Source organism: Trachemys scripta, chromosome 3 (genome assembly GCF_013100865.1).
Source record: "Trachemys scripta elegans isolate TJP31775 chromosome 3, CAS_Tse_1.0, whole genome shotgun sequence".
NCBI classification, from domain to species: Eukaryota; Metazoa; Chordata; order Testudines; family Emydidae; genus Trachemys; species Trachemys scripta.
Window position 1 is genome coordinate 101,773,913 of NC_048300.1, and position 14,635 is coordinate 101,788,547.

The window sequence follows — 14,635 nt, forward strand, 5'->3', positions numbered from 1 at the left end:
GTGAATGGCTATCCAACTACAGAAACAGTTTCTCCTCCCTTGGTGTTCACACCTCAACTGCTAGCAGAGCACCTCACCCTCCCTGATTGAACTAACCTCGTTATCTCCACACTGATATATACCTGCCTCTGGAGATTTCCATTACTTGCATCTGAAGAAGTGAGGTTCTTACCCACGAAAGCTTATGCTCCCAGTACTTCTGTTAGTCTCAAAGGTGCCACAGGACCCTCTGTTGCTTTTTACAGATTCAGACTAACACGGCTACCCCTCTGATACTCTGAAACCTGTCATTATGCAAAGCTTTGATTGGGAGTTTCTGGTTTCAAGAATTAGAATTGGCTCTACTCTTTTTTTTTTTTTGTCCATCTTCATTTAGTGATTCCCTTGCTAACCGTGGGAGTTTACAAAGTTATAACTCCAAGAACTTTTTTTAATTACTGCAGTGCTTAGGGCTTCTCCACGGTGGCATTCCCAATCAGGGAGCCAGCCCGTGCAGTGTGGCACATGCCAGCCTCAGGTGCACCAACACCCAAGAGAGCAGAGAGGGGGTACTTTGTGCTGGTTAAAGGGGATGATGGACCTGATGGGCAGGAAGGTCTTTTCATCCACGGGACTGTAGTTCCGTGTTGCAAACTACCAGGCTCTGCTAGCCAAGTATGATTTTAACAGCTACGACAGGCTAGCAGAGTTCAAGAACAAGCTTCTGCTAGAACTCCAGGAGTGGTTCCAGATGCTGGTGGACAAAGGGGACTGGTAACCAAAGTGGCCCTCCAGGGAGTAGTGGACGCAGCCAACACTGCCTCTCGGTCACTAGCCACCAGCACAGTCATGCGCTTGTGGCTCCAATCTTCCAGCTTCCCTAGGGAGGTCCAAAATACAATCAGCGACCTCCCTTTCGATGAGACCAATCTCTTCAAGGTGTTCCCTTGGCCTCTACACTCCGTCCCCCAGACACAAACACCAGAAACAACCCTTTTTCCTGTGGCCACATTCCTCTTACCCAGCGTACTACCAGTGCCCGGAAAAGCTCCCACTTTGGCAACAGTGCTCTCAGAGGCCTCGTTTCCCCACCTCCACTATGACCGCCTCCTTGACCTTTTCCCAACCACAGGCCCAGGGCCAGTTTTGATGCTTGGGTCAAGAGCAGTGAACCTTCTTCAGTGCCAAGCACCACATCATCTTCAGAGGCCGTCTTGTCCTATTCAGCCACAATTGGGGCAAAATCACCATGGACAGTTGGGCACTGGAGATCATCCACCACAGATACTCCATAGAGTTCCTCTCCTTCCCACCTCATCGCCCTCCCACCTGCCTAGTCGTCAGCAGAACTCTATACCCCAATGATGTACAATGGTTCGATACACGATGCCATGCTCAATGACCTCTTTGCACTGTGTGGCATGCCCTGCTGGTAACTCTTTGCCTCTTTTGCTCTAGAGGAGCTCTAGGCAAGGGCTCTTGAGGTGACGCTCTCCTCCTCTCCTGGACTGGTGACCTTCGCCATGCCTTTCCTCCCGTTCCCTTTCTGCCCTTTCTGTTCTTCACAAGATTCACCGGGACAGGGCCACCGACATCCTCATAGCGCCCTATTGGCCCCGGCAGTTCTGGTTCACTGACCTCCTGAGGGTCTCCACCCAACCACCAGTCTGTCTCTACACACTCCAGGATCTCCATACCCAAGGTCGGGGCAGACAGTGCTATCCCAATCTGGACATTCTTCACCTCCCAGCCTGGTATTTGGATGTGTGTCAAGTGTAGACCACGCATGCTCTGCCCTGATTTGGTAGATCCTCACCCAAAGCAGGAGGGAATCCACCAGAACCTGCTACCACGCTAAGTGGAGATGCTTCATAGAGTGGGCCCATTGCCGCCGCAACCACTTTGGGGGACACAATGACCATCCTCAACTACCTTCTCGCCCTCAAAACAATGGGTCCAGAGTCTCAACTCTATTCAAGTACATCTGGCAGCACTTAGTGCCTTTCTTCTGCCAGTGGATGACACCTCTGTCTTTACACTCCCTTACCACTGTGTGCTTCATGAGGGGCTTGCTTAACACGTTTCCACTGGTTGTGAAGCCTACACCTCCATGGACCTTAACACTGTTCTCTCCACCCTCAGCAGACCACATTCTGAACCCATGGTGACCTGCTCTCTGACCCACCTCTCTAGGAAAGTGGCATTCTTCATTGCCATCACCTCGGCCAAATGAGCCCTGATGGCAGCCCCTCTTCTCCTCTTCCCCACGGTATTTCACAAGACAAGGTCTCCTTAAGTCTACACTCCAAATTCCTTCCTAAGGTAATGTCAGAATTTCATCTCAGTCAATCCATCCAATTGCCTGTGTTCCATCTGAAACCACACACCTCCCCCGCTGTCAGGGCCCTGCACTCCCTCAATGCATATTGGTGTTCTACCTCCACGGGTCCCTTTCGGAAGTTGCCGAGTCTTTTCATTGACATTGCTGAACAGTTAAAGGGACAGGCCCTCTCTCCCCAACAGGTATCTAAATGGGTCTCAGGGTGCATCCTTGAGTGCTACAAATGCTCCAACCTCCCTTCTCCCGACAGTAACAGCCCATTCTACATGGGTGCAGGCCACCTCCTCAGCCTCAGTAGTGGATGTGCCATAGGAGGACATCTGCCGGGCCGCAACATGGTGCTCTGTCCACACACTTAGGGCACACTGTGCCATAATGCATGCGGCAGCAGTGGATGCGACCGTGGGCCATACTGCATCCTCGCACCCACCTCTGTGCTGACCACTACTCGCAAGTCACTCACATGTGGAATACACATAGGGACCAAGAAGAAGAGGAGGTTACTTACCTGTAACTGGAGGTTCTTTGAGTTCTATCCATATTCCACTATCTGCCCTCCCTCCCCCTGATTTGGATTAGAGTATGCAGTCATATAAGGGGAAACTGGTGCAGCGTCGACCTGCACTACATCTTATATCCTCGAGTGCGAGCAAAAGGAGATGCACTATCCTACGTGTGGGTCAATGGACACTGCTAGGAAACACTTCCGGATTAGGTGCATGGTGCACATACGCGCTTACATGTGGAATACAGACAGGGCCACACATTTCGAAGAACCTCCGGTTATAGATAAGTAACCTCCTCTTTTGTCTTCATCCTCAAGGTTCAACTTTGTATAGTCCTGCCTTCATCTCTGAACTGGTCTTCATTTGTGGCTTCCCCAGCCCTCTGTACTCTGACAGCAATATTATCCTTGGTTCCTTCTCTCACAGGCTTCTCTGTGCCTCTTCCCACATTGCATTCTATGTTTGGAATTCCCGGTTTCCATTTATTTACCAAGCCACTTCTCTTGTTGCATTCAAATCCCACATAAATACTCACAGCTGCTGCAAAGCTTACAAAAAGTGATGAGAGGAAAGGTAACAAAAATCCAAGTAACAGTCTCATCAAGAAGTGTATGTGGCCTACTGAGTAACCACTTTTGGACATCCTCTCCTTGTCACACCTTCTCCCTTTGCTGTTTGTGGACCTTACTTGTGTCATGCTGTACACTTTTCAGGGAAGTGACTAAGTTTTACTTGTTTTGTGAGGCACTTACCACATTCCTGGCCACCCAGACATTTAATAATAATAATTTCTGATGTTATAAATGTGCTAGTTCTCCAGACATCCATCGAGTCTTCAGGCATAGAAAAACTTGAATTTCCAAAGCCTTAAAAAAAAAAATAATCGTCCTCCTCTCCCCCCCGCCCGACCCCCAAAATAACCTTTTAGTTTTTTCTTATAAATAGACTTATTTGAAATGTTGAGTTTTCCTTTCACAAGAAGTGTCAAGATCTTGAAATTACATTCCGTTGCAAAATGGAACAAAAAGGCAAAATATAGAAAATTTTTGTGAAATGGAAAATTCTGAAAAGTATCTAACTGGATATGTCAATATGGGAAATTTCAACACCACAATTCAACATGTCAAAAGGATATTTTTCATTAGATTCTCCTGTTCAGAAAATCAAAAATTATGTCAAAATCAACATTTATCTGTGGAAAGGTCTGATTTTGATTAAACCACTTTTTAACAGGAAATTGTTCCATGTGAAGAATTTTGGCCAACTCTACTTATAAATCATACAAAGACTAAAAACGAATTGTCACAGTTCAGGGCAACTGAAGCTGTATTTGCTCTTCATGATCTAGCAAGGGCTACCCACTCGAAACTTGAGACTCCTCAACCATCACCCCCACCCCGACCACGGTATTTCCATGATGCACAGTCTGATCACTATACTATGATATTCCCAGCAAAAGACAGACTGGCTAAGCAGGCTTGCTGTACTTCCTTCTTCAGAGATGGTACACAATGTAATTGCCAATGGTTAGAAGTTACCACACAGTTCCCTCTAAGCGAGCACTTTTATTCTTAAGATAAAAGCATTACAGAGAAAATATATTACAAACAATAAAAGAACCTACACACATGCTAATAAGCTTATCAGAGATCACAGCCTAACTCTAACATGGACTCATTGCCAAGGGATGTTGTGAATGCCAAAACTATAACTAGATTCAGAAAAGAATGAGATACGTTCATGGAGGATAGGTCCATCAGTAGCTATTAGCCAAGATGGTCAAGGAGGCAACCCCATGCTCCGGGTATCCCTAAACCTCTGACTGCTAGAAGCTGGGACTAGATGACAGTGGATGGGTCACTTGATAATCGTCCTGTTCTGTTCATTCCCTCTGAAGCATCTGCCATGACCACTGTTGGAAGATCGGATACTTGGCTAGATGGACCCTTGATCTGACCCAATATAGCCATTCTTATGGCTCTGGTTGGTGATTAGTCTTTCCAACACTTCCCTAAGTTTTGGGGCCCCCCTTGGACTAGAGGTTCTGTCCATTTGCTGGATCAGAGAGAAGGTCTTGAGTCAGTTTTTACTCAGACTAGTTAACCAAAAATCCTTTTTCTCTGTTAGTCCCTAGTAAATCCAGTTTGAACCAGTATATTTGAGCATCTCTCCAGGTGGTGGTAGCTCTCTAGACGTGTTTCAACCTGAGTGAATTTGTCTAACCACCTCCCCACTATTCTTAGTTCCTGGAGGGGGGTGGTCCCCCGCCTCATGAGATTATATACAATCCCTCAATTATGCATAAACAATTACATTTTTAATACAGTGTACTCCTAAAATACTTAAACTTAATTCAATAATGTTTAACTAGGACATTGCAGGAAACTGCCATCTGTTACACTCACAACAACTACAGCCCACATACCTTCTTTATTTTACTTCGCAATTTATCTTTAAAAGCTGCACCTTCATTTTTTTAGAGGGTAATATTGGGGGTCTGTTGTCTTTTGCAGTATCATTCTACATATATGTCTTCTTCATCTTAGGTGTTCCCGGTTTAGTTACAGTGAGGTAAAAAGTAACTGCTCTTGAGGACAGATTGGAACATACTAGCAGAAGGGCCCACTAAACACAATACCCTGTCTTTATTGTACAAAGCCATGATTTAGAAACCAAGACAATTGTGCGACTTCACAGCAAGAACACCAGGCCTTGAATCAGATATGTGGCCTTGTAATATGATGCATTCATGAGGTTCATGGGGCAAGGAAGATCATGTGCCATAATCCTGTTCTCCCCTCACCCCTAAGTTAATTGTGAAACTTGGTATTGCATTCCATTAAAAACATTGCAATTTAAAACAGGCTTTGTCTCATAGAATTAGATGCCTGTATTCAGTAAAAAGGATTTTTGTTTTGGAGGCTGTCTTAGAGTATGGTATTCTTTGCTATTCACAAGATGTCTTGTTGAAAACAGTAGAGGAATCAGTGGGGGAAACCTAGTTTGTTGAGTATAAGATTTGAGAACCTTTTGAATAAACAGTAAAACAAAGCCAAATTATTCTCTCATTGCAAGTTGTAACTCCATTTAATGATTCGCCAAGCAAAATTGCTCCTTAAAAGGTGCCCTCAATTCAGAAAAAATGGAAATTTTTATTTATATATATGCGTGCGCGCACACACACACACACAAAGAGGTCAAACGGTAAGGAGTGAAGCAAGCACAAAACTGTTAATTCTCAAAACATCTCTTCTCCAGTAAGTAATGACAAAAGCTGTTTGCATCATGACAATGTACACTGTTCAGGAGACATTTCAATTACTTAGGTAGAGGTGTAATAAATACTTATTTTTATTTGTGCTTTGCTAATCTTGCAACAGATTCAGATTTCAGTCTCTGGAAATGTAAAACTCACAGTTTGACTCGGCGGATCAGTTTGGTCGTCGCATCTTGAACATTTAATTTTTCCTTACGCTCCAGCATCTGTTAATCTTGAGCACGATCACGCTGAATATAAATTAAGAAAAGTACAGACAGGAACACAGCTACAGAAATTTTATTCAGGGAAATGAAGTGATACTGGGATTTGGGCCAATTTGGGTTGTTGTTTTTTTATCCCTCCCTCAATTTTACTCTATATTCCTCCTCTACATGAAAGACTCTTCACTTTACACTCTTCCCACATGGCCTGACAAAGGCTGACCTGAGGTTCTAAGGATCCCTATAATTTGCACTCCTGCCTCTCTTTCTAAAAACACTGTAATGGTTGTGTCTTCCCCAGGCTGGGAGGCTAGATGAATGGTCAGTGCCAAAGCCACTTAGCAGATGGTGCTTGAGTAGTGAGCAATATCCTCCCTCCAAGTGTAGGGCACATTATGGAGGTCTACCAGCCTGGCAAATGAGACCCTCACTGTTGCTAGCACACTTTCATCTCCCATACTGTAGTATGCTGCCATCTGTCAAGACACTGAGCCAGACCACACTTAAAAAAAATTTCTCTTTCTCGCTTTCCCTCTTATTTAAAGTATTTCTAGAGATCCTGTCACCTGAAATAAATTATATCTATCCTATACCTATAGGTATAGAACTTCAAAATAGTATCCTATTATCTGTTCAACAATGGTAATGTGCTGTAGAAGTGTCCATCACCGTACTTTCAGTAAATACTATGTATTTTCTTTTTAGATTTGCTGTACAGTAAAAAAGTAATAGGTATTGGCCTTTGTAATATGCTATCAGTAGATGTATGTATGTAAGAACTGATGTACATGTGTAATTACTATCTGTGCATACTTAATTAAAAATAGAATGTATGTATAATGTCTGCAGTCTAGTGTTATAATTCATATTAGAAACTGGCCAGAAAAAAAGATTAGGGATGACTACAGACAGATAAGGATCAGTTGTTATTGTACTTTACATTACACAGGAATCAAAATGCTTAGTTACAATTAGACTTATATGTATCAAGCTTTATACTACATACATTTATATCAAGTGAGTTTTATGCTTAGAGAGGTAAAAATAAATTGATCTAATGTTGATCCTTATGCCTTCCTTAAACTAGACACTGGATACAAGATGTTATTTTTCTTCTTTTTTTTCGTTTCTTACCCTCTCATGTGCAGAATGTGACAAGCTGCGGAGGGATGGCTATCGAAGTTCTCAATATTACTCTCAGGGTCCAACCTTCTCTTCTTCTTCCAGTGCAGCCTATGGAAATTACCAAGATGATTATGAAGAAATTGAACGAAAGGTAAGGAATAGGGCTGTCAAATGATTAAAAAAAAAATACACAGTTACGAAATTAAAAAAAAAGTTGCAATTATTCACAGTTTTAATTGCACTGTTAAACAATATAGAATACCAATTTAAATTCAGCATGGAAGCATGTCCTCTGGAATGGTGGTTGAAGCATGAAGGGGCATATGGCCTTTTGGCTGAGGGGTGAAAACATTATCTAATATCTGGCACGTAAATAACTTGCAGTGCTGGCTACAAAAGTGCCATGCCTGTTTCCCCTTCTCACGCCTGTTCGTACTTGCAGGTGAAATTGTAAATAAAAAGCAGGCAGCATTATCTCCTGTAAATGTAAACAAACTTGTTTGTCTTAGTGATTGGCTGAACAAGAAGTAGGACTGAGTGGACTTGTAGGCTCTAAAATTCTACATTTGTAAGTTGCACTTACACAATAAAGAGATTGCGCTACAGTACTTGAGTACGGTGAATTGAAAAATACGATTTCTTTTCTTTTTTTACAGTGCAAATATTTCTAATAAAAAATAATAATATAAAGTGAGAACTGCATACTTTGTATTCTGTGTTGTAATTGAAATCAGTATATTTGAAAATGTAGAAAAACATCCAAAATATATTTGTTATTATTTTAAATTGGTATTCTATTATTGTTTAACAGTGCGATTAAAACTGTGATTAATCATAGCTATTTTTTTATCTCGTTAATTTGTTTTGTGTTAATCGCTTGCGTTAGCTACAATTAATTGACAGCCGTAGTAAGGAGGCAGGAGATTGGGAAGAATGCATTAAGCGGACTATAAAATGTGCTCTTCATATTATTTATATAGGCTGAGATTTATAAAGGAGTTTAAGGGAGTTAGATGCCCAACTTTTATTAGCACCTAACTTCCTTAGGCTCTTTGAAAATCCTAGCTCTAACTATATGTATCTATATATAAATAAAGTTCCCATTGGTGTAATAAAAGGATGACAGTGTGAATGGCTTGGTAATGTTCCAGGGAGAAGGTGTATCTTATGTATTAACAATGGCAGCTGTTTTGAAATAGGGTCATGTTAGTTTTTACTAATCTTTTTATGATCAAGTATCAGGTGGGGCCATTAACCCAGGTACACAACATGACTGTGTTCACACAACAACGAGTACATAGACTTCATACCCTGGTCTAATGTGATTATGTCATTTCAGTACTCAGAAGTTTTGTCCTAATGCATCCCATCTCTCTGTAATGAATTCCAAGGGAATGAAAGATCTCACATTGATAATGGTTTGTCTCACTGCATGTCAGTTTGCTTCGTATTATGTTCCCTATCTCAGCTCAGCAACACTGGGCAATTGTCTCAGAACCTGGAAATTACTGAAACAAAGAAAGGGTGATGGAAGGGACAGTTTAGTCATAGTATTAAGATGGTTTTGTAGTCTTCATGTGATTTTGGTCATTTCAGCTACAGAAACACTATGTTGCATTAATATTAAAGTTCTGAGTTAACTGTATAAAAGCTAGAAAATTCCAATCTGCGAAATGGTAACCTGTCCTTAACTCATCCCATTGTGCATAAGTGTTGGCGCGCACTTGGTATCCAAGTTATTGTATCCTGTGATATCTTGGTACAAAATATTGCCTGCCCAGCAATAACCTGGCATTCTTTTGTCAGTTTGTATCACAGCCTTCCTTATCTTTATTGTAATTTAGTTTATCTTTTTGCTTATTTAATACTAACATTATACCATGTGTTTGTGTATGTGTGTCTATATATAAATTGTGTCTACACTGTGAGGTCTGCAGGTCCTTTGAATTCAATATAAAGTGACTGATAATATCATATAGTTTTCCCTCTTCCTTTGTCCACATTGCCTCACATCAGTGACAGGGCTGTGGCTTTGTAAAAACTTCAACTATTCTTGCTGTGCTTTAACAGTATCCATTGTAACATCTCCTTTAAACCCATTGTGTATGCAGTATGGCAGTAAGAATATTACAATGATAATCTGCAAAGACCTATTGAAATCACTAGAAGTCATAATATAATATGTGCTTTTTATTAAAAAAAGTATTGACTACATATGTTCATAGCTGTTGCTGTGTGTGTGTAAAATTGTATGTGTGTTTAAGCTATTTTAAGTATCTGGTTGTCCAAGTTAGTATTGTGGTCCTTATAGATAAATAGTCCACAGAACTGCATTTGTAAAATTAGTGAGGTATGATGTAACATTAAGGTTGTTTATAGGTGAGCAGACCTACTAAGGACTAATTGCCATGGATAATTCTGCTTAGAGACTAAACACTGTCATCTTTAAGGTTTCTGTGGTATGTTGTTTTAAAATGATTAATAAAGGAATTGCTAATATTTTGTTCAGTTAGTCAATGAATTCTGAAATGATTACACTTCCTTGAGTAAATAGCATTTCTATTTCAAATTAAAACAACTTCCTATTAATCTGTGTTACTCAAAGCATGGTTTAGTGTGAAGGAGGATGGACAGATGCAAGGTTGACACAGTTTTTAGTGGCACTAATTAACTGAGCACTATTAGCTCTCACTCTGGCTTAAAATTTAGTAGGATTTTTACCCATTAGCAAAATTGCAGTGTGGCTCTCCCTTCATACTGTAGAGTTTCAATGGTTCATGTTCTTCTTTGCATCTGTAGAAACTTTTTTTTTTTTAACTTTAAAGTGATATTCTAGAATTTTACTTTGTTTGAATTACCACCTCTCAAAAACCATTCTCTAAAATTGAAGTTTAATCCCATTGGTAAAAAAGTCAGAGGCTTCTAAGAATGTAGCTGTAACTGGGACTTGAGCCCATAAGTTTTCACGTATGGGTTTAGAAAATTACTCAAGCAACAGTCTGGATTTGAGCTCAGAATTCTTCCATATTGCAGCAAGACTGATTCAAACAGCAAAAACATCCCCTCTTAATGAAAGCTTTCTAATGATATCTGCTGTTTATCAAAAGCAATCAAAGCAAACGTTTAACAGGCAGACCAGAGGAAGGACATATTTCAGTGTTGTAATTGGAGAATAATAGAATAATGAATGGATCAATGAATTCTCATTTACTGTTTGGAAACTTTCCCCTAAATTGGCATTATTCCATTTTTGCTTCAGGAAAACTATATTATAGAGCATGGTAATTTCAGATAATGGACTTATCTGAAGTTTCCATGCTCTCTAAACATTTCTGGGAGACTAGGTGATGTAGCTGGATAATTCTTTATTTTCTATACAGTTGACATGAAATCATGGAACAGGTGTAAGTATAGTTCTCTCAGCTAAGTCACCAGAGGATGATGTTCACATCAAAAAACACTAGACTGTCTGCTTAGGAAAGGTTTGGACTGACAGAGTGTCTGGTATTCCAGGTGACTATTCCAGTGAACTGTCAGGGATGTATAGGCGAGTTTATCCATTTTTTTAAAAAATGAGAGACTGAATAAACAAGTATGGTTTTCCAAAAGAGAGTTCGTATACTACAAAATATTTAAACTGCCCTTTTTTTCCTCATGGAAAGACTTCTAAATTACAGTACACACAATATGAACTAAATTGTTTCCTTCTGTAACTCTCCCAGTGCTGTAAAAAAACCACCCCCATGAGGGGAGTAGCTACCAGCGCACTGGTGCACTGTCTACACTGTCACTTTACAGTGCTGCAACTTGCAGTGTTTTTTCACACTCCTGAGCGAGAAAGTTTCCGTGCTGTAAAATGGCAGTGTAGACAAGGCTTAAGTGGAGTTCATTAAGGATGAATTTGTCCCTTTGTATTTTAAATCTCAGTAGTAAAGACTTGATTGGTCTTACTGATTCTCTTTTTGTAAAAGAAGACCATCACTCTCAGTACTTTCAGTGGCCTGTGCTTATCTGATTTCCTAGTAACAAAGATCTAGAAATAAGAAGGTGTTACTTCAGTCACTGACTCCGCCTTTTAGAGAGGTAGCCCTGTTAGTCTGTATCAGCAAAACCAACGAGGAGTCATGCCCAAATAAATTTGTTAGTCTCTAAGATGCCACAAGGACTCCTCATTGTTTTTGCTAATTCCACCTTGCTTTCTGAAAGCGTGTTATACTTATATAATTTAAATATGTTTGTCTTTTTACATGTTTTTTTCTCATTCATTCTCTTTTTCACTCATTCTCTTTCTTTCTCTCTCACTCAACAGTCTAGTCTGTTAGACTGCATATCTCAGTCTTGCATTAGCGCCTGCTGTTCCTTGGTTCCATGGAGCCTCAAGGTACCTAGCCACAATGGAAGCATCCAGCTGTCCTAGTTGCAGCTTGATGTTACTGTAGCATTAGCGTATCTGGAATCTTACTGTGCTTTTATTCTTTGTTCCTCACTTGCTGCTGTTTTCTTTGTAAAAACAAACAAAAACAACCACCAACAAAAGTAATGTTAAATCCAGTCATGCCTTTTTTTTTGCATTAGCTCAGTTGTTTGCAGCACAGATCCTTTGTTTTCTTGCTAAACTAACACATTTTCATCACCTTTGCAAACCTGTTAACACTTGCTTCTCTTTAAACTTCTGCGATGAGCAGTATGTTTTATTTAATGGCTATTTGATGACAATCATCTAGTTCTATTAGTGATCAAAAGCTTTCAAATATTGTGATTTGGACTAGCATGATTTGACAATAAGGAATGCCGATTGCACAGAGTACATGGCCTCAGAGATGCATCACACTGTGCCTTTATTTCAACAAATGGGTAGAAAAAAGTACTTCACGCTTGTTAATGGGGAAAAAAATATATATTTGTCACTTCACTCATCAGAGCTGTTGGTTCTCTTTTCTTTTCAGCATTCTGCAGCAGTTGGGGTCCAAATCATAGGTGGAAAGAAATTTATTAATAGTATTTACACATGGGAATTGAGATTTGAAGCTGGGATTTTCCAAGGAGTCTCAAAGAACTGGGTGCCTAGCTGCCTTAGGCCCCTTTGAAAACCCTACATTGATGTGAGTTGTGGGAGCTCTGGACTTGCTGAATTGGCTCTTGTAACAATATTGATCTTCATTGATGAAATTTCATTCAGTGTATACAGGATGAGAGAGGCCTGTACTGCTTTGAGAGCCAGAGATCCTGCATTATATTGCTTCCTGCTTCTTAATACCCCAAGGATGTGACAGGCTGGCAGGTGTGATGTTGTTGTATCTCCATAGCAGAAATAAAATGTCATAAAGGACACTGTCTAGGAAACAGTAAGACACTGAGGAGATAATGTAGTGAAGAGATTAACAGAAGGGCACTGTCCAAAATGAAAGCTTATGTGTATGTTGGATGGGAGTTTCAAAAGACCAGAGTGATTTAGAGGCATACATCCTATTGAAAGTTAAGGGACATATACCTCTAAATCACTTGGCACTTTTGAAAATCCCATCCATTTTCTTCAAAAGATTGTTCAAATGGTAACATTCTAATACACAGAGAAATAAGTAAAGAAGCACTGTAGCAACAGAGGAAAGAGAAGGAGATGAAGATACTAGAAGACTTGATGGTTTCTTTGTAGCTAAGTCATTTCTACTAAAAAAAAAAATCCTCCCTTTAACAAGACAGTGAGTGATAAGAGTTCTGGGGCAAAGGCTAAGGGGTTGATGAATTAGTCAAGAAAACTGGAGATAAGTCTGTCCAGGTTGTCCATCTTGAGATAAATAATGTAAGAAATACTAACTGTACCTAAAAAGAAGTTCCAGCCACCGTGCTTTGCAACAGAGAGGCGGTTAGGTTTCAGATGTTGTTTATAATAGGAAGTGAATGATTGAGATACCAATAGCAAAGTTGGTAAGTGAGAGTGAAAATGGTAAATATATAATCAATAATGAGGATTCTCCCAGATTCAGAGGGATTTGAGGATTGCCACTAACTGGACCAGTAGATGATAAATTTAATGTAATTGAATGCAAATTCATAGTGAAAGTAGCAGTGATCCAAAACAGATTGGAGTGCACACACTAAATGGAGTAGTTACACAAACTGTGGATTGACCAGGATAGAAATGTAAAGGTGTTTGGTGTGTGTGTGTTTGGTTTTTTTAACAGAATAGCACTTGAAGCCATCAAACTAGTATTTGCCTGGAGAAGAAACTGCAAACAGGACAATGTGATACATGAATCGAAAGCTATTCTGTTCTTATTCAAAGCTCTGCATAGACCTTAGTTCTCAGTTTTTCTTATCTGTTCAGAGGAGTTTTATTCATAGAAATGGTTGCAGGGTGAATGGCATGGTTAGACATTTCAAGGTTTTTTTAATGTAAGGGCAAGTTTCTAGAGGTTTAATTTGTCATCTGAGAAGACAGGACTTCCAGGTGACCTTCTAGAAACCTTTAGAGCAGTCTGGCTCTATTAGAAGATTAAGAGTAAACAGGGAATTTAGGCAGAACATGCTGTGAAATAATCAGCCTAGAGTCAGTTGCCAATTAAGGTCCTTGAAGCAAATAGTATAAATCTTCTGAGGAAGAGAACCCATTTTATAGGTAACGGGAACACTGAGGGACAGAATCCCAACAAAATGATGAAGAGTTTAGAGGAAACAGCCTTGCTGAGTCTATTTCCCTGTAGGCAGGCAAATTTTCCAAGGGGGAGATCTCACTTCAACCTCTGTTTTAATTCAGATTTTTTTCTATAATATCCATTGCGCAGATCAGTGAAAAATTGTATATGGTCCAAGTTCATCCTTTGCAAGCGCAACAAAAAAACTGAGCATTCAAGCAGCTCATGCAAAGATATGTGCCTACAAATTAGAAGCCATACTTTGAAATTTGGCCCTATTGATCCAAAAGAAAAGCTAGTGTGAAGCAGAGAATTTTTAGAATTTTTACAATTTTAAAATGGGAAAGTTGCTTTCTGTCGTTTCAGAAATACTCTGTGTTATGGCTGTACTGATGTGCTATGTGACCAGTATAATCTCGTAGTATTGCCCCTTGCACTACCACTGTGATGTAATGTGCCTTATTTGATAAAAAATATTCTTGCAGTTAGAATGGTCACTCATCTAATCTACGTACAAGGCTGTGAGCACTAGCCTAAAAAAGTAGATGACCTTGAAATATTTAAGAGCCGAC

The 14,635-nt window shown here is 40.1% G+C and overlaps 1 protein-coding gene across 13 annotated transcripts in view; it reads left to right on the forward strand.

Moving 5' to 3' along the window:
* NHSL1 (NHS like 1) overlaps nt 1–14,635 on the forward strand; it is a 241,808-nt gene that overhangs the window by 195,199 nt on the left and 31,974 nt on the right. For 9 of the 13 annotated variants that reach the window (XM_034765556.1, XM_034765543.1, XM_034765544.1 and 6 more), the window contains exons 3-4: nt 7,455–7,582; nt 11,741–11,812. In XM_034765556.1, the coding sequence (XP_034621447.1) occupies nt 7,455–7,582; nt 11,741–11,812 (200 nt within the window). The remainder of the gene's footprint in view (nt 1–7,454; nt 7,583–11,740; nt 11,813–14,635) is intronic. The other 4 variants (XM_034765545.1, XM_034765546.1, XM_034765554.1 and 1 more) reach the window with 1 other exon arrangement.